At 39.3% G+C, this 27,755-nt stretch overlaps 1 protein-coding gene and 1 non-coding gene across 4 annotated transcripts; both read right to left on the bottom strand.

The window, feature by feature from the left end:
- Nucleotides 1–918: 918 nt before the first annotated feature.
- On the bottom strand, nt 919–27,555 carry LOC138746324 (dispanin subfamily A member 2b-like). Of its 3 annotated transcripts, none has more exons than XM_069904550.1 (2): nt 27,171–27,555; nt 919–1,252 (listed from the first exon to the last, which is right to left on the bottom strand). In XM_069904550.1, the coding sequence occupies exons 1-2, from the start codon at nt 27,375–27,377 to the stop codon at nt 1,091–1,093; spliced, it is 369 nt and encodes a 122-aa protein (XP_069760651.1). In that variant the 5' UTR covers nt 27,378–27,555; the 3' UTR covers nt 919–1,090. The 3 variants fall into 3 exon arrangements, with proteins under 3 accessions (XP_069760651.1, XP_069760645.1, XP_069760650.1); XM_069904544.1 differs by having other exon boundaries at nt 27,096–27,429; XM_069904549.1 differs by lacking the exon at nt 27,171–27,555 and adding an exon at nt 6,427–6,769.
- Nucleotides 10,960–11,066, bottom strand: LOC138752091 (U6 spliceosomal RNA). Its single transcript, XR_011350364.1, has one exon. It is a non-coding gene; the product is annotated as a U6 spliceosomal RNA (small nuclear RNA).
- Nucleotides 27,556–27,755: the final 200 nt, after the last annotated feature.

Raw genomic sequence — 27,755 nt, 5'->3', positions numbered from 1 at the left:
ATATATGGATGGGAGGGGTATGGAGGGCTAAGGACTGAGTGCAGGTTAGTGAGACGAGAAAGAATAGTAGTTTGGCACAGATCAGTACTTTGCAGAAGGAATAAAAAGGCAGACTATTATTTGAATGAGAATTCAAAATTTGGAGGTGCAAGGGAGTCCTCATGCAGGATACCTTAAAAGGTTAAACTGCAGGCTTAGTCAGTGGTGAAGAAGGCAAATGCAAAGTTAGCATTCATATTTAGAGGAAAAGGATACAAGGGTGGGGATGTGATGTTGAGGCTTTATCAGCCACTGGTGAGGCTTCACTAGGAGTACAGGGTACAGTTTTGAGTTCCTTATTTAAGAAAGGATGAGCTGGCATTGGAGAAGGTTCAGAGAAGATTCACAAGAATGATTCGGAATGAAGGAATTAGTATATGAGGACATTTGAGGGCTCTTGGACTGCACTCCTTGGAGTTCAGAAGAATGAGGGGGCCTCATGGAAGCATTTTGAACGTTGAAAGGCCTGGATAGAGTAGATGTGGCAAAGTTGTTTCCCATGGAAGGGGAATCAAGGACAAGAGGGCACAACTTCAGGACTGAAGGGAACTCATTTAAAACAGAGATGTGGAGGAATTTCTTGAGCCAGATAACAGTGAACCTCTGGAATTTGCTATCATGGGTAGCTGTAAAGGCCAGGTCATTGGGTGACTTTAAGGCAGAGATGGATAGGTATCAGAATAGTCAGGGTATCAAGGGGTTATGGGGAGAAGTAAGAAGAGTGGGGCTGAGCAGGAGAATGGATAAGCTCAAGGTGGAATGGTAAAGCAGACTCGATGGACCAAATGGTCTACTTCTGCTCTTATTTCTTATGGTTTAATTATTGAGTACTGGTAAATGTAGCCATTGATGGCCCAGCACAAAGAAAAAAACAGAAAACATATTCACTGCAGATTTTATTGTGCATATTTTATACTTAGTGATCAATTTTTCACCTCAGCATCCGTTTGAACAAGCATGGGATTAGCACAAGGCAGGGCAATCCAAGGCCTACAACAATGCAAGAATGTTACCGACTCTATGACGCAACCTCCCCCCCCCCCACGCATTGCTAGTACTTGTATCTCACTGAGAAAATACCAAGAAATAATAATATAATCATCAGTGTACAAAAAAGGAGAGTGAGAGTTGTTGCTGCAATGTTGAGAATTTTAGCTGTGTTGCCGTAATGTTTGACTCCATCCAGATCACCAACAACCTTCCGATCTCTGGCCTGGAAGGTAAAGGAAAATCAAAATGAAATCATTGAAGAGGCAATTAACATATGATGCAACACGATACTGAAATGAGCAGGAAAATGGATATTAAAAGATTCAGAGAGTTGGGGGGACTGGGATTCAACGGGGAAGAATATTAAAGGACATGGGTGTGGGTAAAGGGCAATGATTTACAATGTGGTAAATTAGAAATAAAGAATAGGTCAGGAGCAGCCCCTTTAACCCACGATGTCTGTGTCGAACATGCTGTACAAAATCAAACTGAAAATCTGCTACTTGCACATGGCAGATATTCCTACATCCTCTAAATATCCATGTGTCTATCTGGAAGCCTCTTCAACCCTACGATTGTACCTGCTTCCGCCATTATTCCTACCAGTCTCGGTGTAAAAGTAGTTCCCCTTCACATCTCCTTTAAAATTCTTCTACCTTTCTCAACAGGGGCTGCCATTCTCAACAGGGGCCATAAGGCCACCCACCCACCCTCCCCACCCCACACCCAAACGGGGTCACAGCACATTTCATTTCAGGGGGGTCACAGACTGAAATCATAAAATATTTTTCCTTTTTTTTATGTAGTCGGTAAAATACAGAAGAAACCAAGTAAATTTGACTGCTTCACAGGGAAGGGGGCCCATAAAGTTTGAGCAGAGTTCGAAAGGGGCCAGAGCCGAAGAAAGGTTGACCATGGATGCACTGGGATATAATATTTTTACCCTGGGGACTCTCCACCCGATCAATGCCTCTCATAATTTTATGAACTTCTAGCAGGTTTCCCCCTCAGCCTCTGACACTCCAGAGAAAACAATGAAGGTACTCCCCGACTTTCAACCTATGCGTCTTACATCTATTCGCCCATATGACTGAACATTTTTTAAAAAGAAAAAATATATTTGGTTTATATTGAATTTGACAAACTATAACAGGGATACAGGGAATGTATGAGCCAACATGTGCATATTTACCTTGTTAGTTGGCATTACGGGATGCACAGGCTGGGCGGAGCCATCTTGATTCCTGTGCACATGTGTGAGTCTTCTGTTGCCGCATGCCTTGCTTGCATATTGGAATTCAGTGTTGCATGCGCAAGAGTTAAGGGTTCAAATTCAATATCGTTATGGCGCTTAACTCTTGTGCATGCACCAGCCGAACTCCAATATGCGAACCCACCATGCATGCGCCAACCTCAGACATGCACCGACTAACAAGGTGAGTATGCAGATGTTGGCTTATACATGCCCTGTATCCCTGTAACAGTTTATCAAAAACAACATAAACCATGTAAATTTTATATATTTTTTAAACAAATATATACAATTCCGACATCCATCCACAGTTCTATGTCAGGGAGTACCTGAATAACTTTGTCCACCCTCTCTCCATAACTCATACCTCTAAACCAGAAAACATTCCGGTTAACCTCTTCTGTACCCTTTTCAAACCCTGCCATCCTTCCTTTAATGGAGTTAACAAAATTGCATACATTATTCCACATGTGCCCTAACTAAAGTTTTAAATCACTGTGACATGATTTATTTATTTTGTACTTTAATACCATATACGTTCTTTACCACCCAGAGAAGACTACAGCACAGAAACAGGCCCTTTGGCCCTTCTAGCCTGTGTTGAACCATTTTTTTGCGTATTCCCACTAACCTGCACCCAGTCCATAGCCTTCCATACCTCTCCCATCCATGTCCTGTCCAAATTCTTCTTAAATGTTAAAATTGAGCCAGAATTCACCATTTCAGCTGGCAATCCCACTACTCTTTGTGTGAAGAAATTCCCTCTCATGTTCCCCCTAAACTTTTCCATCCCTCACATTATTTTAAACACCTCTATCAAATCTCCCCTCATTCTTCTACACTCCAAGGAATAAAGTTCTAACCTGTTTAACCTTTCCCTGTAACTCAGGACCTGAAGTCCGGGCAACATCCTAGTAAATTTTCTCTGCACTCTTTCTATCTTATCGATATCTTTCCTGTAGTTAGGTGAACAAAACGGCACACAATACTCCAAATTTCGCCTCACCAGTGCCTTATACATCCCAACCCCTGTACTCAGTACTTTGATTTATGAAGGCCAATATGCCAAAAAGCTCTCATTATAATCCTATTCACCTGTGACACCACTTTCAGGAAATTATGTATCTGCATTCCCAGATCCCTCTGTTATACTGCTCTCATCAGTGCCCTAACATTTACCCTGTATATCCTTCCTTTTGTCTGTCCAAAATGCAACACCTCACTTGTCTGCATTAAATTCTATCTGCCATGTTGCAGCCCATTTTACCAGCTAGTCCACTGGCCTATAATTTCCAGGGTTACTTTTGGAGCCTTTTTTAAATAACATGAGCTACCCTCCAATCCTCTGACACCACAACTGTGGCTAAGGACATTATAAATATATCTGACAGAGCCCTTGCAATGTCTACACTGTTATCTCTCTACAGATTTCCTCCTCCAATTCTCATTGACTATTAGATGGTCTATAATACCCCATGAGTGTGGTCATACTCTTCCCGTTCCTCAGCTCCTTCCATATAGCCTCAGTAGATGAGCCCTCTGGACTGTCCTGCATGAGCACAGCTGTGATATTTTCTCTGTTCCCTTTCCCTCTCTTGACTGTCTCCCATCTACCCTAATTCTCTCTCTTAAGTGTTATAATGTCCCAGTATCTCCTGTCTATCACCTTTTCTGCCTCCTGAATGATTCAGAGTTCATCCAATGCCAGATTCAATTCCTTAACTCAGCTTGTCAGGAGCTGCAGCTGGATGCACTTCTTGCAGATGAAGTCATTAGGGATACTACTGGCTTCCCTGACAACCCACATTCTGCAAGAGGAGCATTCCCCCCCACCCCACCATAGAACCATAGATCACTACAGCACAGGAAACAGGCCATTCAGCCCTTCTAGACTGTCCTGAAAAAATCATACTGCTAGTCCCACTGACCTGCACCTATTCCATAATCCTCCAGACTTCTCCTATCCATGTATCTATCCAATTTATATTTAAAACTTGAGTGAGTCTGCATTTACCACATTAGATGGCAACTCGTTCCACTCTCCAACCACTCTCTGAGTGAAAAAGTTTCCCCAAATGTTCCTCCTAAATCTTTACCCTTTCACTCTAAGGGCATGTCCTATTGTATTTATCTCACCTAATCTAAGTGGAAAGAGCCTACTCACATTTACTCAGTCTATACCTCTCATAATTTTGTAAACTTCTATCAAATCTCCCCTCACTCTTAAACGGTGCAATGAATAGAGTCCTAATCTGTTTAATCTTTCCCTGTAACTCAACTCCTGAAGACATGGCAACATCCTAGTAAATCTTCTCTGCACTCTTTCAACCTAACTGCCATTCCCATTGTTTAGAGGAAATAAATAAAACAAATAAGACCTGCTTACCTGCTGAATCCTTTTTAATCCTAAGATTGTCCTTACATACTTACTTACTTAAACTTTTGCACCACCACCTCAGCCTCTTCTTGCTGAAGCCTCTTGAACCAAAAGCTTCAAAGTCCCACTCCTACCCTGACCCACTCACACAATGGCCTCTCCACTTGTGATTCCCATATTTTTATTGGCTGGAGCTAAGTGGCCAGTGAAGAGATCTAAAAGAACATTTACCGCTCCTTTTGCTCATTTAACTGCTAGGAACATGCTTACTCCACTCCTCATTCACAGCTTGTTCCTACAGTCCCAAGTCCCTTCATGGCCACTTTCAATAAACTATGAACCTGGACCCCCAGATCACTCTGCAAATCAATGCTTGAAAGAGCCCTGCCATCAAGTTGAAATCTCCTGCTATAATGAGCCTGTTATTCTCACAGAGGTCTGCAACCTCCCACACATTTGCTCCTTCCTGCTAACTGCTGGGAGTCCAATAATGTAACTCCATCAAAGTGACCATCCCCTTCCATCCATATGGTCTCACTGGATGACCCCCCCTCCAGATCCCCACCAAGAATAGTATGATGTTCACCCAAATGAAACATTCAAAAACTCCACCTCTCTTACCTGCATCTGCCTCACCTTCAGCACTGAACTGCCAGTTCTGTTCTCTCTCTCTCAGAGTCACTTCTCTCCACTGGATGCCATTAATATTGACTTCTCTGGCTTTCATTAAAATCCTCCCCCCGCTTCCCCCATCACCTTTCCCCATCTCTGTCTCTCCATTCAGTCTCCTTTTGCACAAACATGATAAATTCTCACCTTGTCCCTTATCATATCCAATTAACAACTTTTGTTGGTCTGGATTCCTCTCCCAGCCAGCATTGTCTGAATTCTGAGACTTTCTTAGATTTCCTGATTTTGGCTTATTCCTTGAAGGGCTCAGGCCCAAAAAGTCGGCAATATATCTTTGTCTCCTATAGACACTGAAAAGACTGGCTGAGTTCCTCCCACATTTTTGTGTGTTTTTACTTCAATTACAGGGTCTGCAGATTTTCGTGTTTCACTCCTTTCTAATTGTGCACAATAATTTCTGATATTTAACTAACATTTCCCCACCACGCATGTCATCTCAACTGCTTCATTATTCCTTGGTTTCTCTTTCCCATTAGAAACCCTTCAATCCAAAAGGACTAATCCAGAGTTTAGAGAATCTCTAGGAGTCAAGAATGTGAATTTATCAGAGCCTGAGGATTTATCAACTTTCGACACATCAATTTTCTTGACACAATGTCAGTGCTGCTAATAGTTTCTATCAATTCCTCCTCCACATGAGCTACTCGAATTCTTTGCATAGCGGAAAAGAAAAGCTGAGAGCAGTTTAAGAAAGGCCACGAGCCAAACGGAAGGTGAAAGGTCTCTGTTACTGTAAATGAGACTGAAGGGCAAAAGAATGAACATGGAAAGTGAGGCTGAAAAGAGATGCAGAGATTTGGCAATGATTGTGAAGAGCCCTGGGAATAAAGACACAGAAAAATGTAGAGGGTGTGATGATGGGAGTGTGGCAAGATGGCGTAGAGGGAAGACGTGCAATCCCGCCCCTCCTCAGCCAGTTTTTTAAGCACCTGTCTTTAAAGTTTATCTAAAAGTTAAAAGTTATATCTTTATTTTTGGGAACATTAGTGGGTCATAATGGCGACTAATGTTAAAAAAAAACAAAAGCTCAATTACAGAAGAAATTACCTTTTAAAAGTACTGAAGAATTGAGGCCTACCTGTCCACCAGAAGCCACAGAATTGTTGTTTGGAACCTCCAAGGCACAAAGAACTCCTGCTAGGCTGAGTATTTTACCGGCGCCAATCTTGTCTCCACAAGATGGTGCCAGCATGTTGACGAGCTCGGCCGGAGTTGATTCGCACGTTCGCAATGTCGGACACGCGAGCGACATGGCTGAGAGAAGAGCCCTTGAGCCCGGGCTACCATCGGGTGAGCCAGGGATATGCAGAATGGTGTCAGAAGCTGCCTCTGCGCAGTCCCTGGCCTTGCCAGGCATACGCGGTGCTTCAAGGGTCCATGAGTTACTGGACTGCGTGTGAGATGTGGGGGGGCCCGAGCGGTAGCGTCCCGATGTGGTGGGGATGCCGCTGTCGGGTGTGCAATGTTGGAAGAAGAGGAAGACTTACCTTTAATGAACAGTTCACGGGAACAATTGGAGGTGGAGTCTAGAGAAGGTAGGCCTCAAAATATGGAACTGGAATATGGAATGGAGTCTGTTTGCACAGTCTTGGAAGGGATTGCCTATCGTATGGATAATATGTCTAAACAAATGACTCAAGGATTTTTGGATGTGACAACTAAAATATCTAATGTGTCTGAAGATATATCAAATATGTCTGAAGATATATCTATAGTTAAGAGGGATGTCAGTAAATGTACTAAATCAGTGGATACAGTGCAAGAAAAATTTTTAAAAATTGAAACAAACTTTTTCTGAATGTAAAATTCAAGTTGAAAGTGATAAGTAAAAAAATAGAGAAAGTGGAAGATTCATTTGTGGATTGGGGAATCCAGAAGAAAGACTTACTAAAAAAAATTGATTCATTGGAAAATCAAAGTCAAAGAAACAATGTGAAAATTGTGGGTCTTCCAGAAGACATTGAAGGGTCTGATCCAATAAAATTTTTCAAGAGTTGGATTCCCGAGGTGTTGGGCAAAGAGTTTTTTTCGGAAGGTTTAGTATTGGAGAGGGCGCATAGAGCGTTATGAAAGAAACCGTTACCAGGACAACCACCATGAGCGGTCTTAGTTCAGGCACTGAACTATCAAGACAGAGAAATTATATTATGTTTGGCGGTACAGAAGGCATGACAAAGTCAATCTCCAACAATGATTCAAAATAACAGAGTATTTTTTTTTACGCAGATTTGAGTCAAGAAATTATTCAGAAATGACGGGAATTTAATTCGGCTAATGAAGTACTGTGGCGGAAGGGTTATAAATTTGCTTTTTGATATCCTGGTGTGTTAAAAGACTTTTATGGTAACTTTCAATCTCAATTTTTTGAGAATGATCATGATGCATTAGTTTTTGCTAATTCATTACCGGATTTACGAAGACATGGAAGAGTTTCGCGACTGTCGCCTAAAAAGAGGGCAAATGGAAATGGAAATGGGCAGAATGGGAAAAATGGAAAAAATGGAAAGAAAGAGGTTTTAACACAGTCTTATTGACATTGAAGATCCAGAACAATCATTGGGAATGGAGTCATTGGGTTGAATATATTTACAGTACTGGATTGTATTGATGTGAATGATGTATTTCTGGCTGGCGTGGGGTGCATAGCACTGAAATCTTTGATAGTCATCTGCCATTAGTAGAGTTTACCACACCCAGTTTTTTAGGGCGTTATTACCTTTGGGTAGTTTTTTTTTAGAAAGATAATTTTTAAAAAATGTATATATACTTTCTTTTAAAAAATATTTAGGGGAGGGAGAGTGGTTTTAACTTACTAGAAGGGGAGCGATATTTTGTAGTAAGTGATTATATTGTTAGTTTATAAGGATGTCTAATTTGAAATTTGCAACTTTTAATGTTCAGGGGTTAAATAATCAGATTAAGCGAAAGTGAGTTTTGGCTTATATCAAGAAAATGAAAATTGATATAGCCTTTTTACAAGAAACACATTTGACTGAAAAAGAACATTTGAAATTGAAGAGAGATTGGGTTGGTCATGTTTTTTCTTCTTCATTTAATTCTAAGACAAGGGGTGTAACAATTTTAATTCAGAAGAATTTCTCTTTTGAGTTGCAAACTATGGAAGGGAATGCTGGAAGGGTTTTAAAGGTGAATTGTAAAATTTTTACTGAATCTTGGACTTTGCTTAATGTTTACGCACCTAACGAGGACAATGAGTGTTTTCTTTTGGATGCTTTTTTGTTATTAAATCAAGCTAATGAAAATATTTTAGTTGGGCAAGATTTTAACTGTGTCTTGGATCCTTTGTTGGATAGATCCCCAAAAAGTATAAAGAAATCAAAGATGGTGATACAAATTGGGTCCTTGATTAAGGATTTAAATTTGGTGGATATTTGGAGAAGATTAATCATACAGAGAAGGATTTTTCTTTTTACTCATCTTAACATGATTCATTTTCTAGAATAGATTTTTTTTAAAGTATCGGCACATTTACAAGGAAGGGTATTACAAGCAGAAAATAAAAGCTGGGTTATATCAGATCATTCTTTATTATTTTTTCTTATGTAAGTTCAGAAGTGGTATGTTCATCTTATAGATGGAGATTTAATACAATGTTGTTGAAAAAAACCAGAGTTCGTTATCTTTGTTAAAGAACAGATTAAGTTTTTTTGTCTGAAAATGTTAATTCAGTAAAAAGTCGTTTTGTGTTATGGGATGGGTAAAAAGCTTATTTAAGAGGACCGATTATTAGCTATACCACTAAAGTTAAAAAGCAGTATATGGCAGAAAGTTTAGAATTAGAAAAGTAAATTGATAAATTGGAGAAGGAATTTCAGAAGGAAGTGACAGAAGATTTAAAAAAAGTGGCTTTGACTAAATTGAAATTGCATTATAATATGTTGCAGACTTATCAATTTGAATGCTTAATTAATCGATCTAAGCAGCGTTACTATGAGTTGGGTCAGAGGGCACATAAGGAACTTGCATGGCAGTTAAAGAAGGAAAAAGTTTCACGGATTATTAATGCTGTAAAAAAGAATTCAACAGTTACCTATAAACCTCAGGAAATTACTGACCAGTTTTATTCATTTTATAAAAAATTATATACTTCTGAGGGGAAACAGGATAGTGGTTCTATTGATTCTTATTTATCTAAGTTAACGTTATCAGCATTAGAAGAGGAGGATGTTATGGATCTGGAAGCTCCGTTTACAGAATTAGAGAATAAGGCGGCTATGCTGGAGATGCCCAGTGGGAAGTCACCAGGTGATGATGGGTTTCTGGTGGAATTTTATAAAACTTTTTATGAAGATTTATCTTCGGTGTTTGAGGAGGTATTACAACAAGTGAATGAACAGCACGAGTTACCAGAATCTTGCTCTAGTGCTTTAATTACTGTAATCCCAAAAAAAGATAGAGACCCGTTGAAAGTGTCTTCGTATAGACCTATTTCTTTATTGAATGTTGATTATAAAATTATAGCAAAAGTGTTAGCAAATGGACCTAAATTGATATATGTTGATCAAACAGGTTTTATTAAAAATAGAAATGCTTCAGATAATATTCTTCGATTGATTAGTTTGGTCAATTCATATCGACAGCAGCCCAACCATCCAATGGTGGTTGGGCTTGACGCAGAAAAACCCTTTGATAGGGTTGAATGGGATTTTTTATTTACAGTATTAGAGAAGTTTACATTTGGCCCTTTTTTTATTGTTGGGTTAAAGCTTTATATACAAACCCGACTGCTAGGGTGGTGACAAATGGTCAAGTTTCATCATCATTTAAATTGATGCGTTCAACTCGACAAGGCTGTCCATTGTCACCAGCTATGTTTGCATTGGCTATTGATCCATTAGCTCAAACAATAAGACAGGATGAACAGATAAGAGGGATGAGAGTTATGGATGAATAGTATAAGATTAATTTATTTGCAAATGATGTTTTGATAAATTCAACAAACCCAGAACAATCATTGCCATATTTGCAGGAATGTTTATTACAATATGGAACATTATCTGGATATAAAGTTAACTGGGACAAGAATGAAATTTTGCCAGTCAGAGAAGGAGATTATTCAGAGTATCGGAATATTATAAAACTGAAATGGTCTGATAAAATTAAATATTTAGGAATAATTGTAAATACTGAGTATCAATCTTTATACAAGTTAAATTATGTTCCATTATTAAAAAAGATTAAAGCAGATTTAATTAAGTGGAAAGATCTTCCGTTAACTTTAATTGGTCGAGTTAACTGTATTAAGATGAATATTTATCCTCATATTCAATATTTATTTCAATCAATACCATGTTCTCTTTCAAATAGTTTCTTTCAGGATTTAAATAAAGTTACGAGAGAATTTTTATGGAAAAGTAAACTACCATGGGTAGCATTATATAAACTTACTTGGAAGTGTGCGTTAAGTGGGCTTCAATTACCTCATTTTCAAAATTATTAGAACCAGCCCAGTTGAAATTTATTAGTAGATTGATGGATTTGGACCAGCTCCCAAGTTGGGCTAAAGTTGAGATGGCTTGTATTTCTTTTTTTTTTATTATTTTTTATTTTTTTATATATATATTTTTTTATTATTAATATTATTTTTTTTTTAAATATGGAACGCTTCACGAATTTGCGTGTCATCCTTGTGCAGGGGCCATGCTAATCTTCTCTGTATCGTTCCAATTTTAGTATATGTGCTGCCGAAGCGAGCACGGCTTGTATTCTGAAGTCGAGGTGTATCAATTTATATTTTGATGGAATGTAAATTTGTTGAGGGAATATAATATGCCGATATTAAAACATCTATTAAAACTATGGATTAAAAAAAATAATATTTTAGGATCAAAATGTAAATTTTCAATTTTAACTCCATTATATAATAATCAGCTTATTTCTTTTTCAATGTTTAATAGTCATTTAAAGAGTTGGGATTCAAAGAGTATAAAAACATTACAGGATTGTTTTGTAGGACAGTTTCTTTCTTTCAATCAATTGAAAGAGCATTTTGATATTGCTGAAAATTCTTTATTTGTTTATTATCAACTTCAACCTATGGTGAAAAATATGTATGGTAGAGAAATTATTTTACCTGTATTGATGGAATTCGAGTCTTTGATTTCTTCTATCCCAAAAAGGGGTTATATTTCTGTTATGTACCAAGTATTACAAGATAATATGGATAAGCCGGAAAGGGAGAAATCTAAGCTTAAATGGGAAAATTATTTAGCTTTTGTTTTTCCTGAAGATTACTGGGCAGCTATGTGTCATGATAGTGTTACTAAATTGACGAATGTGCGGTATGGAATGGTTAATTATAACTTTTTACATCAGTTGTATTTAACCCCAGAGAAATTGAAAAAAATATGGTTTTAGTAATTCGGATTCTTGTTTCAGATGTGGTGCATGTACTGGAACTTTTTTTACATGCTGTTTGGTCTTGTGTGCATGAACAACCATTCTGGGATGAAATTAAGTTAGTTTTGGAAAAAATTATATAATTTTAAGTTAGATAAATTAAAAGATCCATCTATTTTTTTAACAGGTTAAATGATTTCTTTAAAGGGATTAGGGTTGGATATATTTCAAATTGCATTTATATATTTAGCATTGTCTGTAGCTCGAAAATGTGTAGCAAGTACATGGAAAGATAATATAGTGATTAATATAATGTGATGGCATAATGAATTGAAAGCTTGTATTGTTATGGAAAAAATTACATATAATCTGCATGGCAATTATTCTTTTTTTGTATTCATATTTGGAATATATGCATTTAGATATATTTTGATTTATTATATACTTTTAGTTTCTGTTTATATATTTTTACCTCCCCTTAAGAGAGTTGGCTGATGGGGTGGGAGGGGGGGTGGGGGATTTGATTTTAAAAATATTTCTCTTTTTTTCTTTTAATTTTTTAAATATATATATTCATATAAAATTCTCTTTATGGAATGTTTTTTTTGTATTACTATTAATTATTCTTCAAATAAATAAAGTTTAATAAAGAGGGTGTGATGACATGCCCAACTCTTGAAAACATTCCTGTTCACTGCGTTTTAAAAGCATAGCCAGTTTTTGGATGTTGAACAGCACTAACATTATTTGAAACAGCTGCAGATTAAAAGACATAGAAGGAACAAAATTCTATAAACCCATTTCTTGATTTCTTCATCATCATGTGGTGGAAAGTGTGCTGACTGGCTGTATCATGGTCTGGTATGGGGACACCAATACTCCTGAGTGAAAAGCCCTCAAAAAGGTAGTGGACACAGCCCAGGACATCACAGGCAAAAGCCTCCCCAGCGTTGAGAACATCTACGGGAAATGCTTCCGTTAGAGAGCAGCAGCAATCAGCAAAGAACCACATCACCTGGCACACGCTCTGTTCTTGGTGCTGGCATCAAGAAAGAGGTATCTGTGCCACAAAACTCGCACCACCAGGTTCAGGAACAGCTGCTACCCCTTCACTATCAGACTCCTCAACAACAAATTCAATGAGAGACTTATTCAAGGGCTTTTTTCTATTTCTGTATTGCAATCAGGTTGTTTACATTTATTTTTTTGTTTACATGTGTACGTTGAGTCAGTTGTTTTTGCGTTGCCAATAAATGGTAATTCTTCCTGGCCTCCAGGAAGGAGAATCTCAGGGTTGTACGTGATGTCATGTATGCACTCTGACAATAAATCTGAAATCTGAAAAAGCAGCATTTGTTTCCTTGATTGATTTGAAAACGGGAAAATTCTCCAAATCACTCTCCAATTTAGATGTGCCCTTCTAGATACCATCTAATTCAAAAAAGACACAAGGCCAAAATGGACTTCCAACCTCATTTAGTTCTGAAATCCACCCCTATAACACTCATGGTGATAGATCAGGTTAGTACCTTCAAGTTCCAGGAAGTCCACTTACAGGTGGATCTCTCTTGGAGCCAGTGTATCGAGTCAACCATGAGAAAGGCACACCAACATCTCTACTTTCCGAGACATCAGAGGGGATTTAACATATCTCTTAGATGAGCACATGGATATAAGAAAAATGGGAGGGTGGAGGGGCTATGGACCATGAGTGAGAGAAGGGTCAGATTGATTTTTTTGGGGGGGAGTATGAGTTTTTTGTTGATCGTGGAGTATGTTTTTAGAACCATAGAATATTACAGCACAGAAACAAGCCTCTTCAGCCCTTCTAGTCTGTGCCAAACCATTTTTTTTGCCTAGTCCCATGACCTGCACCTAGTCCATATCCCTCCATACCTCTTCCATCATGTATCTGTCCAAATTCCTCTTATATGTTAAAATTTAGCCCATATTCACCACTTCAGCTGAAAGCTCATTCCACACTCCCACCACTGTCTATGTGAAGAAGTTCCCCCTCATGTTCCCCTTAAACCTTTCCCTTTCGGAGGAATCACGTGATGGAGTAGTGGCCGGACGGTGAACTCCAGCCTTCTCCAGAAAAGTCGGAAAAAATAAAGGAAAACACAAAGGCACAAAAATAAAAATTAAAGTAAAGTGAGTATAAAGGTGGAAAGAAGATGGCGACGAAAAAAGAAAAATCGAAACCAACGGTAAGAAGAGAGGAAGAAAAGACAACGGAAGAAGAAGGAGAAGGCCTTACCTGTTCGAAGAGGCCCGCGGTGGAGAGAGAAACCCGCTCCCTCAGGTCGGTAGAAAGTGGACTACAAAAATGGCTCGCTGAGCCGAGTAAAAGTGTGCAACTGCGCATGCAAAAAAACACACCAACGGGAGGGGGGACCAGCTGGGAGTCGATCTCCACAGCCGGCAATGACAGCTGCAGAACAGCAGCAGCAAGAGGAGAACATAGAAGACAACGAAAACAAGAAAGAAGAGAAGAAAAGGACAACAAAGAAACAACAGATGGCCAACCCAGAGGAAGAAGAAGAGGAAGAGGAAGAGTACAGTGAAATAGAAGAAGAGAAAGGCAAGACAAAGGATATACTTTCTCTTATTAAAGAATACATGGAGTCATTTAAAGAATGGCAAGCGTAAGAATTTAATGATTTAAGAAGAAGAATAAACAATACAGAAGAGAAAATGAATAAAATAGATATGACCTTATCAGAAATGGGAAAAAGAATGGACAAGGTGGAAGAACGAGAAGCAGCAGTAGAAATGGAGGTAGAGGACTTAAAAAAGAAATTAGAGGAATCTAATAAAAAAATTAAAGAGACACAAGAGCGTTAGCTCAGAAAATAGATATAATGGAAAATTATAACAGAAGAAATAACATAAAGATAGTGGGCCTTAAGGAAGATGAAGAAGGCAAGAATATGAGAGAGTTTATAAAAGATTGGATCCCCAGGATCCTAGGATGTCCAGAACTACAGCAAGAAATGGAAATAGAAAGGGCACATAGAGCATTGGCCTTTAAACCACAACCACAACAAAAGCCAAGATCCATTTTAGTAAAATTCCTAAGATATACTACAAGAGAAAAGGTACTGGAGAAAACAATGGAAAAAGTAAGAGAGGACAACAAGCCACTGGAGTACAAAGGGCGAAAAATCTTCATTTATCCAGATATAAGTTTTGAACTCCTGAAGAAGAGAAAGGAGTTCAATACAGCAAAGGCGATTTTATGGAAGAAAGGGTTTAAATTTATACTAAAGCATCCAGCGGTATTGAAAATATTTATTCCAGGACAGCAAAACAGACTATTCTCGGATCCAGAGGAAGCACGAAAATTTGCAGAACAATTACAAAATAAACTGAGAGATGAAGACGTGTAACGAGAGAACAAAAGACTGCGAACTAAAAAGACACATAAGTTTTGAACTCCAGAACAAGAGGAAGGAGTTCAATACAGCGAAAACGATCTTATGGAAAAAAACTATTCTCGGATCCAGAGGAAGCAAGGAAATTTGCAGAACAACTACAAAACAAGCAGAGAGATGAAGACATGTAATGAGTAAAAATGACCACGATTTATATGTATGTGGGTAAAGAGGTATAAGTGTGTATATGTATAGTGTGCATACATGAATGTATCCGTATTTAGGGGAAAATATAGAGAGAATAGACAAGAATTAATAAGGGAAGGAAATGGAATAAAGGGAATAAGGAGGGAATTAAAAGAGTGACCTTTGTTACATATGAAAAGTGAAATCTTTTCTGGGGGGGATGGGTGGGGAGGAGTTACGGTCACTGCAAAATCAGCTGACGCTTGCGAGTGAATTCGCAAATCCAAATGGAGAGGGGAGATCTGGTTGTCCGACAAGGGATAAAGGACAACTCAGGAGGGGAAGGGGAGATTGGGGCTAAAGAAGTTTTAAATAGGAGAATAAGGAAAATGTTTGATGTTTTAGGAATGTTGTCTTATAAAGTGTTCAAAACAAGAAAACAGAAATGGATAAGAAGGAAAGGTAATGATGGAGAAACGGAAAGGGAAGATAAACAAAGTATAAAATGGTTACGTTGAACTATATGACTTTAAATATTAATGGAATACATAACCAAATTAAAAGGAAGAAACTGCTAAATTTACTGAAAAAAGAAAAAATTGATATAGCATTTGTGCAAGAAACACATTTAACTGAATTGGAGCACAAGAAATTAAAGAGAGATTGGGTAGGACACGTAACAGCAGCATCGTATAATTCAAAAGCAAGAGGAGTAGCTATATTAATAAGTAAAAATGTGCCATTTAAAATAGAAGAGGAAATAATAGATCCAGCAGGGAGATATGTAATGATAAAATGTCAGATATATTCGGAATTTTGGAATCTACTCAATGTATATTCACCTAACGAAGAAGATCAAAAGTTTATGCAAGATATCTTTTTGAAGATAGCAGATACGCAAGGGAACATATTAATAGGAAGGAATTTCAACCAGAATTTGGATTCAAATATGGACAAAACTGGGAAAAAAATTAACAGAAAGAACAAAGTAACCAAATTTATAATTAAATCGATGGAAGAAATGCAACTTTTGGATATATGGAGGAAACAACACCCAAAGGAAAAGGAATATTCATATTACTCGGCTAGACATAAAACATACTCAGGAATAGACCTATTTTTCTTATCAGCTCGTATACAAGATAGAGTAAGAAAAACAGAATATAAAGCTAGAATACTATCGGACCATTCACCCTTAATATTGACAATAAAGTTAGAGGACATCCCTCCAAGAATATACAGATGGAGATTAAACCCCATGTTACTTAAAAGGCAGGATTTTAGAGAATTTATTGAAAGACAAATTAAAATGTATTTTGAAATAAATACGAAGTCAGTGAAAGATAAGTTTATACTATGGGATGCAATGAAAGCATCCATTAGAGGGCAAATAATAAGTTATGTAACCAAGATGAAAAAGGACTATAATCAGGAAACAGAGCAGTTGGAAAGGGAAATAGTAAATATAGAAAAAGAATTAGCAATGAAGGAAGATACAACTAAAAGAAGAGAATTGGCAGATAAAAAAATAAAATATGAAACACTACAAACATATAAGGTGGAGAAGAACATAATGAATACAAAACAGAAATATTATGAACTAGGGGAAAAAATGCACAAAATTCTAGCATGGCAGCTTAAGACAGAACAAGCTAAGAAAATGGTATTGGCATCAAGGAAAAAAGACAAACAAATTACATATAATCCAAAAGAAATTAAGGAAAACTTTAGAGAATTCTATGAACAATTATACCGAACTGAAAACGAAGGGAAAGAAGGGAAAATAGATGAATTTCTAACTAAAATTGAACTACCAAAACTACAAATAGAGGAACAAAATAAATTAACAGAGCCATTTGGAATAGTAGAAATACAAGAGATAATAAAAAAATTACCAAATAATAAGACACCAGGAGAGGATGGATTCCCAATAGAATTCTATAAAACATTTAAAGACTTATTAATTCCGTCCCTCCTGGAAGTAATCAACCAGATTGATAAAACACAAAGCTTACCAGATTCATGTGAAACAGCAATAATTACAGTAATACTAAAGCAAGGGAAAGATCCACTCACACCAGCTTCATATAGACTAATATCTTTACTTAACACAGATTATAAGATAATAGCTAAACTATTAGCAAACAGATTAGCAGAGTATGTACCGAAAATGGTAAATCTAGACCAAACTGGATTTATCAAAAAAAGACGCACAACAGACAATATTTGTAAATTTTTAAACTTAATTCATGCAGTAGAAGGGAATAAAGCGCCAACAGTAGCAGTTGCTTTAGACGCAGAGAAGGCCTTTGACAGAGTAGAATGGAATTATTTGTTCAAAGTATTGCAAAAATTCAGTTTACCAGAGAAGTATATTAATTGGATTAAAGCATTATATAAGGGACCATTAGCGAAAGTGACAGTAAATGGACATGTATCAAAGCAATTTAACTTAAGCAGGTCAACACGGCAGGGATGCCCACTATCACCTTTATTGTTTGCGTTAGCTATAGAACCACTAGTAGAATTGATAAGAACAGAAAATAATATAAAAGGGATAAAAATAAAAGACAAGGAATATAAAATCAGTTTATTTGTGGATGATGTTATAGTATACTTAACAGAACCAGAACTATCAATAAAAGAATTATATAAGAAATTGAAGAAATATGGAGAAGTGTCGGGTTACAAGATCAACGTAAATAAAAGTGAAGCAATGCCTATGAATAATGCGGATTTCTCAAAATTTAAGAAGGAATCACCATTTAGATGGCAAATGCAAGCAATAAGACACCTAGGTGTACAAATAAATAAAAATCTCGGCCAACTATATAAACTCAATTATTATCCACTAATGAAAAAATTACAGGACGATTTAGAGCATTGGAAAGATTTACCACTAACACTAATAGGAAGGATAAACTGTATTAAAATGAACATTTTTCCAAGGATATTATACCTATTTCAGGCATTACCAAAACAACTAACAGAGAAATTCTTCAAGGAGTTAAAGAAAATAATAAGGAAATTTTTATGGAAAGGGGGGAAACCGAGGATAGCACTAGATAAATTAACAGAATGGTATAAACAAGGAGGCTTACAACTGCCAAACTTTAAAAATTATTATAGAGCTGCACAATTAAGATACCTATCAGATTTTTATCAAACAAGGGAAAAGCCAGATTGGACGAGATTAGAATTAGATAAAATAGGGGAAAAGATACCTGAACACATATTATATAAATGGGATGAAAAATTGGTACAACATAGAAGTTCTCCAGTATTACATCATCTACTCAATATTTGGAAGAAGATTCATGTAGAAAGAAATAAAACAAATTATCAATTACCAAAACTAATATTGACGCAAAACAAGTTACTCCCTTTTACAATAGATAACCTTTCCTTTAGAGAATGGGAGAAAAAAGGGATTAAAAGAATAGAAAATTGTTTTTCAGGAAATAGATTATTATCCTTTGAACAAATGAAAGATAAAAACAATATAACTCAAGATACAGCGCTGGCATATTACCAATTGAGATCCTACTTGAAGGATAAATTAGGAAGCAGTTTGAGTTTGCCAGAGGGAAGTAACTTTGAATATGTGATTACAGATACAATGATAATCAAAAGATTTATAACAAATATATATATTAAACTGCAAGAAAAGGAGAATGAGGAAACAAATGGTAAAACTAAGCAAAAATGGGAACAAGATTTAAATATAAAGATAAAAAAGGAAACATGGGAGAAGTTATGCTCTGGAACGATGAGAAATACAATAAATACGAGGTTACGTATGATACAATATAACTGGATACACAGGCTATACATTACACCTCAAAAGTTAAATAAATGGGACCCAACAGTATCTGATAGATGTTTTCGATATAAAAAAGAAATGGGAACAACAGTTCATGCAATCTGGACATGTGAGAAAGTAGAAAAATTTTGGGAAGATCTAAATCAGATATTAAATAAAATAACAGAAAACAATATACCAAAGAATCCAGAGATCTTCCTCCTAAGTAACATAAAAAACAAAGAATTTGGAATTGATTTGGAGGATGCACAAAAAAGATTTGTTAAGATAGCTCTAGCCGTAGCAAAAAAATGTATTATGTCAACCTGGAAATTGGAAGATAATTTGAAAATACAACAATGGTATATAGAAATGAATAAATGTATTCCATTAGAAAAAATAACATATAGTTTAAGAAATAGTATTGAAATATTCGAACAAATATGGGAGCCTTACATGAAACACAATAGCGAAAACCTACCGGGGACAATCACTACCTAAGTTAACGGAAGGAAAAGGAAATGAAAAGAATGGACTCAGTGGAATTTCTTGTGTATTTTTATTGAATGACAACATTGTTTGACTGGTTTAATGTATCCTAGATTTTGTACTTTAAATGGACGGGAGGGGGGAGGTAGGGAGGGTGGGATGGGAGGAGGGAGGGGGGGAGAAAATGGGACTGTATATGTGTGAAAAGGAAAATGTGTGTATCATGGTTAATGTGATTTATGGTGTGAAAAATAAAAAATTGAAAAAAAAAACCTTTCCCTTTCATTCTTTCATGTCCTCTGGTTTGTATCTCACGTACCTTCAGTAGAAAAAGCCTATCTACATTTTCTCTGTCAATGCCCCTCATAATTTTAAATACCTCTATCAAATCTCCCCTCATTCTTCTACACTCCAAGGAATAAAGTCCTAACCCTTTTAACCTTTCCATGTAACTCACTTCCTGAAGTCCGGGCAACATCCTAGTAAATCTTCTGTGCACTCTTTCTATCTTATTGTTATCTTTCCTGTAGTTAAATGACCAAATCTGCACACAATACTCCAAATTTGGCCTCACCAATGTCTTATACAACTTTAGGATAACATCCCAACTCCTATACTAAAGCCTTTTTTCTGCTTTAGCCTGTTCTCATCAAACCGTGTTGTAATGGAAGATTTAAACTGTGTTTTTTACTTTTGCAGCCTTTGCTTCTACAAGGCTGAGAACCTGCTTGCTTTTTAGAATTAGTAGACACTTCAAAATTCCACCATGGGGCCCAGGATGCAGTTGAATCAGTAGACACTAGCTAATTTACACCATGACCAGGATGCATATGAATTACATCTAATTCCACCGTGAGGTTGGTCGCAGACTGTCAGGAGTCCTTGAAGATAATTAAATCAATTTGTTCAAAGAGATAAGATCTGAAGTAAAAAACTTTTGGGTAATATAAGCCATGGTCCCATTGCTGAAGTTTGAGACTCTCCAAGAGGTGGCAACATCTCTCAGCAAGAAGAAGAACTTCAAGAGTCCAGCTAACATCCCGGTCAAGGGAGGTGGAGAAGCTGCTACCAGCGCCCCGACAACCTACTACAAGTGTGCAGTCGTTGCTTCGCTTCAGCAGTTAGGACCAGTCCAGGCGCTGATAAGTATAATTGGGAAGGGCTTGCATATTGTAGTGTGAATTCAGCTTTAGATTTAGTAATAAAGACTTGTATAAACTGAACTGCTCTCGGTGTGTGTGTGCCTATTTTCTTTCGGTCACACAAACACTGTGACCAATCTAAAACGAACAAAATGAGAGGTATAAGTTTACCCAAGACAAGATGTTCAGTCTGTCCAGAAGGAAGGCATTGTTGTCTTTGACCAGCAAGATTTTCTTGTGGTCTATTTTAGTTTTGATCCCTTGTCACATGAGCCTCTTGTTGTCAGGGTTGTACAACTGTCACTGGATCTTCTATGAATCTCCTCAATTTGCCTTCTGGACAGGAGGCAGAGAGTCGGGATAAGTGGGAGTTTTTCAGGTTGGCAGAGAGTGGTAAGTGGGGTGCCGCAGGGGTCGGTGCTAGGCCCACAAATGTTCATCATTTACATTGATGACTTGGAGGAGGGGACAAAATGTGGTATAGCCAAGTTTGCGAATGACACCAAATTGAGTGAAAGAGCAAATTGTAATGAGGATGTGGAGAGTCTGCAGAGGGATATAGTTAAGCTGGATGAGTGGGCAAAGGTCTGGCAGATGGAGAACAATGTTAGTAAATGTGAGGTTATCCACTTTGGCAGGAAAAATAAAAGAGCTGAATATTATTTAAAGGGTGAAAAACTACAGCATGCTGTTGTGCAGAGGGACTTGGGAGTGCTTGTGCATGAATCGCAAAAAGTTAGGTTGCAGGTGCAGCAGGTTATTAAGAAGGCAAATGGAATGTTGGCCTTCATCGCTAGAGGAATTGAATTGAGGAGTAGGGAGGTAATGTTGCAACTGTATAAGTTACTGGTGAGACCGCACCTGGAGTACTGTGTCCAGTTCAGGTCTCCATATTTGAGGAAGGATATACTGGCTTTGGAGACGGACCAGAGGAGGTTTACTAGGTTGATCCCTGGGATGAAGGGGTTGACTTATGATGAAAGATTAAATCGTCTAGGATTGTATTCGCTCGAGTTCAGAAGAATGAGAGGAGATCTTATAGAAACATAAGGATTATGAAGGGTATGGATAGGATAGATGTAAGAAGGTTTTTTGAGCTAGCCGGGGAAACTAAAACGAGAGGACACAGTCTCAAGATTCAGGGGAGTAGATTTAGGACAGAGATGAGGAGTGAATGTTTGGAATTCTCTAACCAGGGAAGTGGTTGAGGCTGCCTCATTAAACATATTTAAAATTCGGTTAGATAACTTTTTACATGATAGAGGAATTAGGGGATATGGGGAGAAGGCAGGTAGGTGGAGTTAGGTCATAAATTAGATCAGCCATGATGGTATTGAATGGCGGAGCAGGCTCGATGGGCCATTTTTGGCCTACTCCTGTTCCTACTTCCTATGTTCCTATTGCATGGGATCACTGAAGTCAAACCCATGGATATTCAGTGACTGTGAGGGGAATCTCTTTCTATGAATGTAAGGAGTGTCGGGCAATGCTAATGACGAATCTTTGTCTGTCCAGCAGACTAAAGGCAATTTTGTGTAATATCACATTTCTGTTTCATTACATGACAATAAATGGTATCTGATCTGACATTTGCTTGTGTTTGGGCCACATCCCTCCAGAGGTCTCCAAATTTTTTAGACCATCAACCCCTTATGGAATCCTTGATCCCTCATAGACCCTCAAGGCACTGGATGGGAGGGGTAGGATAGTGGCGCTGGATGGGCATGGGGTCACAGTGTTGGACACATACCTCCTTCTTTTTGGTTCCATCAGTGATTCGCTCTTTCCTTATTAAGAAGCCAAAGCCAAATACAACATCGCGGCCACCAAGTCCAGCTCTCAAGAGAAGTTGGCCATCACTGCCATAGGTGCTTTTTCCATAGATATGCCACTGCTTTCGACCATAAAAGTTCAATTGACCCCCCACCCCCTCCATGCTGTTCATTGACCCCTTTTTTGACCCCCAGGCATTTATCCACCCTTGTTCCATCGACCCCCAGGGGTTAATATCGACAAATTTGGAGACCCCTGCTCTAAAACTTTCCTATTCCCATAACCAATGAAATACCTTTAGATGTCATAATTGTACCTGACTCTATCACTTCCTCTGGCAGTTTGAGCTGTACATGTGTGCAAATGTTGCTCCTCAGATCCATCCGTCTCCGCCGCATCTGTTCCCAAGATGAGGCCTTCCAGACCAGATCTTCTGAAATGTCTGCCTTCCACAAACAAGGCTTCCCCTCCACCACCATCATCTCAGTCCTCACCCACATCTCCTCCATTTCCCACTCATCTGCTATGGCCTTCTCTGCCCCCTGACACAACATAGAATCCCCCTCATCCTCACCTACCACCCCACCAACCTCTGCATCCAACACATTATTCTCCAGAATTTCCAGCACTTACTACACAATCCCACCACCAGACACATTTTCCCTTCTCTCCTCTCTCGGCCTTCTGCAGGGACCGTTCCCTCTATGATTCTCTCATGCACTCATCCCTCCCTACTTATTGCTCCCTCCCCCCCACCAGAGCCTTCCCCTGCGGCCTCAAGAGGTGCAACACTTATTGCCCACACCTCCTCCCTCACCACGGTCCGGGGCCCCAAACAGCAACACTTCACTTGTATGTCCACAGGACTGATTTACTGCATCCATTGCTCCTTTTATGGCCTTCTCTACATCAGAAAGACCAGTTACAAATTGGGAGATCACTTCGCTGAGCACCTCTGCTCTTTCCGCTACAGTAACAGGGACCTTCCAGTAGCCAACCATTTCAATTCTGAGTCACACTCTCATGCTCACATGCCTGTCCATGGCCTTATGCACTGTCCTGCCCTGACCACCTGCAGATTAGATGAACAACACCTCAGTTTTTGTCAGGGCACTCTCCAGCCAGATGGCATTAACATCCACTTCCCTGATTTCTACTAATGTGCTCGCTTTTTTTTCCCCTCCCCATTTCCAATTTTTCCAGTTCTTCCCCCCTCTCTTCCCCCTCCAATTACCCAGCCATCCCTCCTCCCCCTGATCACTGCTGTCTCCTCCCTCCCTTCTCCACCTATCACTTCCTGTCTTTGCCCCCCTCTTCCCCCCAACCCTTTGGTTCGAACGCCTGATGACATTTTTCCATACCTTGATGAAGGGATCAACCCCGAAACGTCAGTTCTGTATCTTTACTGTTGCTACATAAAGGACACTGTTTGACCAGCTGAGTTTCTCCAGCATTGTGTGCTTTTACTTCAACCATGGTGTCTACAGATTTTTGTGATTTACTTTCATGTAAATCAGTGGCCTGTAGTTTTAAACTCCCCCATGCTGTGAAAGAGATTATGACCATTTATTTATTTATGCCCCTCATGAGTAATACATTTCTATGTTTCTACTTCCCCCCCCCCACCCAATCCAGCCTCTCTCAAACTCTAGTCAGTAAGCATCCTTGTGAATCTTTTTTACACACATCCCAGCTGAATGGTATCCTCCTTTAGTTGCGCAACCAGAATTTCACACAATACAACCAACAACTTATACAGTTACAACATGACAGCCTGACTTCTGTACTCACTGCTGTGACCAATGAAGGCAAGCATGGCAACAATCTTCTTCACCACCCTGCCTCACTGTGTCACCACTCTCAGCAAGATATGCCCTTGTACCACTAGGTCTTTCTGTTTTGCAACCCTCTAGGTAAAATTCCAGGCAACCACAACTCTGGGTAAAAAACGCACCCCTAATGTCTGCTTTAAACTTTCCTTCCATTCACCTTTTTTTAAAGTTAAATTAAATTAGACATACATGCTGCCCAATTATACCCAATTAACCTACAACCCTGTACATTTTGAAGGGTGGGAAGAAACCAGAACCTCCAGAGGAAACCCACACAGACAGAGGAGAATGTACAAACTCCTTACATATAGTGTCAGGTTCGAACCTGGGTCACTGGTCCTATAATAGTGTTGTACTAATGGCCACTCTAACCATGCCACCCCTACTCTAACCTTGCCATCTGTAAAAATGTCCTCTCGCGTTATCACCAATCTTTGATGTTTGAAGTTCGTGGGATAGGAAGTCATGTATCCAACTGCAAAGGGGTTGCTGAGACCAAGATCATGTTGTTTGGTGATGCATTTGATTCGCAGCAGTGTGGAGAAACAGGGGGGTCTAGGGAGGAGGGGGGGGGGGGTTAGAGTACATAGATCCCTCAAGGTTTCTGTGCAAGTTGATTAAAAAGTTCCCTTGACCCAGAATAAATTAATACCCATGACTCTGGATAATAAAATCCTGGATACCTGGTGCCAGAAGGTGATCGGCTGTATTGAGGATTGTTATGAGCAAGGGCAATTTTTGTCATTCGAACAACTAAGAAATAAATATGATTTGTCCAATAAAACTTTCTTCTCCAGCTGAGATTTTTCTTGTGGGATAATTGGTTCCTTTAAGGGTCTGTGAATCGATAGATTTTGGTTCTTTATGCTTGTTTAATTTACATAATCTTTTCATTGTGGTATTTGGGTCTAGGAGGGAAGGGAGAGGGGTGGCAGGGGAACAAATGTAATGTAATAGATCATTGTTGAGAAGATTGTGTGAGTCTTGGAAAATCAAAAATATTCAAAAAACAAGTTGATAACAAGTCATTTTGTGTGCTGGCCTTTATTAGTCAGGGGTTGAGTTCAAGAACCATGAGGTAATATTGCAGCTCTATAAAATTCTAGCTAGACCATACAGAGTATTGTTAAACAAGTAAATCTGTAGACACTGTAACTGTAGCTTAATACACAAAAGTGCTTGAAAAGCTCAGTATATTATGCAGCGTTCTTTATGTTAAAGGAACATAACCAATATTTCAGAACTGAGACCATCATCAAGGTATAAGCAAAAAGCAGGCGGGGGCCTGAACAAAACAGTGGGGGGGGAGAGGGGCAGTGGGAGGAGCCTGTAGACTAAAGGGTCAGAGGTCGATATGGGTGGGAGGGCAGAAGAGAAAAGCTGGGAAGTAATGAGGGAAGGATTAGCTCTCAGAATGGAGGGGGAAGGGATTGGATATGGAGGAAAAGAGAGAGGGATGGGAGAGAGAGAGAGAGAGAGAGAGAGAGAGAGAGAGAGAGAGAGAGAGAGAGAGAGAGAGAGTGTGGTGAACCATTTCAATTCCACACACCACTCCCATGTCAACATGTCTGTTCATCACTTCATACACTACCAAACTCAGGCCAGCCGCAAATTAGAGAGCAACACCTAATATTCTGGATGGCATTAACAGTGACTTCTCTGGTTTCTGTTAGGCAACTCCTCTCTCTCTCTCTCTCTCTCTCTCTCTCTTCCCCTCTCCTCCACCCCCCCAAACTGCCTCCTTTCCATCAACTCCCCACCCCTTTAGAGAATTCTGTTCAGTTCTGGTCATCTCATGATAGGAACGATGTGGATATTTGAGAAAGAGTACAGAGGAGATTTATCAGGATGTTGCCTCGATTATAGAATATGTCTTATGAAGCAAGGTTGAGAGACCTAGGATTTTCTCTTTGGACCAACAGAGGATGAGAAGCAACTTATTGAGGCATATAAAATTATCAGGAGTATTGATCGAGTGGACAGCCAGCACTGTTTTTCCAGGGCAGCAAGGACATCTGTTTAAGATGAGTGGAGGAAGGTTTAGGGGAGATTTCAGAGGACAGTTTTTTAAACAGAGAGAGGTGGGTGCCTGAAACACACTGGCAGGGATAGTGGTGGAGGCTGGTCAATAGGGATGTGGATGGAAGAAAAATGTTCTGGCTGTGGTGAAAGGAAGGATGGGATAGAGGTGGAATTTTAATAGCCAGCAACTGACAGGGGCTGGAGGTTCACTGGTGTATCAAGGGGAGGGGGCACAAGGAAGGGACTGTTACCTTGCTGTGTCTAAATTGTAAAAGTGGCATCACAGTCCAAAATGCCAAATCTATCCCTATCTTTCTATGTTCTCTCAATTGTTTTAATCACAGTTGAATCCTCTCTGAAGTGGAAGGACCATACAGTGCTTAGTGGTCCAGATGTGGCCTCCCAAATCCCCCATATAACTAGAGCAGGACCCTCCTAATAATTCAATTTCCCCAGGAGAAAATAAGGAAAACGTTCTGTTGCCTTCCGAGTTGTTTACTCAAATATGATGTGGATCCCTGGCTCACTGTTGTGATTGTCAGCTTTTGTATTTCACCAAAAGGACTGGCCTTTAAAGAAGGGAACTCATGCCGGGCATTTGGTGAGGGAAAAGAAACTCTCCGCCCTGACCTTCACCCTGGGAAATGGGGGAGCTACCTTCACTCACATCCCACCATCTATTCCCTGCTCTAAACTTTCCATCCGCAACTTCACTGAAGCCTCCTGCCCGCGGGATTCATGCAGAGAGAATGCTGCCCGTTTACCTTCACAGAGAAAGCAACAGCGATGAATCCGAGGCAGAACACATTCAAATAAAACATGTTGAAAAGGGACCACACCAGGAAGTCGCGGCTCTGTGTCCGTGGGACAGAGACGTTGAAAGCCGACGGCATGGTCACTCCAGGGGCCATGACCATCCCGGGAGCCGGAGCCAAGGCAATCCCAGGATTGATGTTCATCCCGGGGCCCATGACGAGCTGGTTCTTAACCGCATCTTCGGCGTATTCTGGAAGCGACACGCATACGGTCTGCAATGGTGCGCTCATGGTTCCGTGGGACAAGACCGTCAGCAATCGGCGGAGCCCGTCGCTTTATACGGGAAGGGGCGGGACTGAGCAGGTGTGGCGCAGGTACAAACGCAGGTATGGGACAGGTACAGGGTAGATTCGGGGCAGGTACAGGATAGGTACGGGGCAGGTGCAGGATAGGTACGACACAGGTATGGCACAGGTACAGGACAGGTACAACACAGGTATGGGATAGGTATGGGGGAGGTGCAGGACAGGTACAACGTAGATGCAATCCAGGTATGGGTTAGATACAACACATATGGCAAGGTACAAGTCAAGTACAATGCAGGTATGTCACAGGTATGGGACAGGTACAACGCAGGTATGGGACATGTACAACGCAGGTAGGGTGTA

This window comes from Narcine bancroftii, chromosome 1 (assembly GCF_036971445.1).
Source record: "Narcine bancroftii isolate sNarBan1 chromosome 1, sNarBan1.hap1, whole genome shotgun sequence".
In the NCBI taxonomy this organism is placed as follows: domain Eukaryota; kingdom Metazoa; phylum Chordata; class Chondrichthyes; order Torpediniformes; family Narcinidae; genus Narcine; species Narcine bancroftii.
This window is presented reverse-complemented; position numbering and strand designations above follow the sequence as displayed.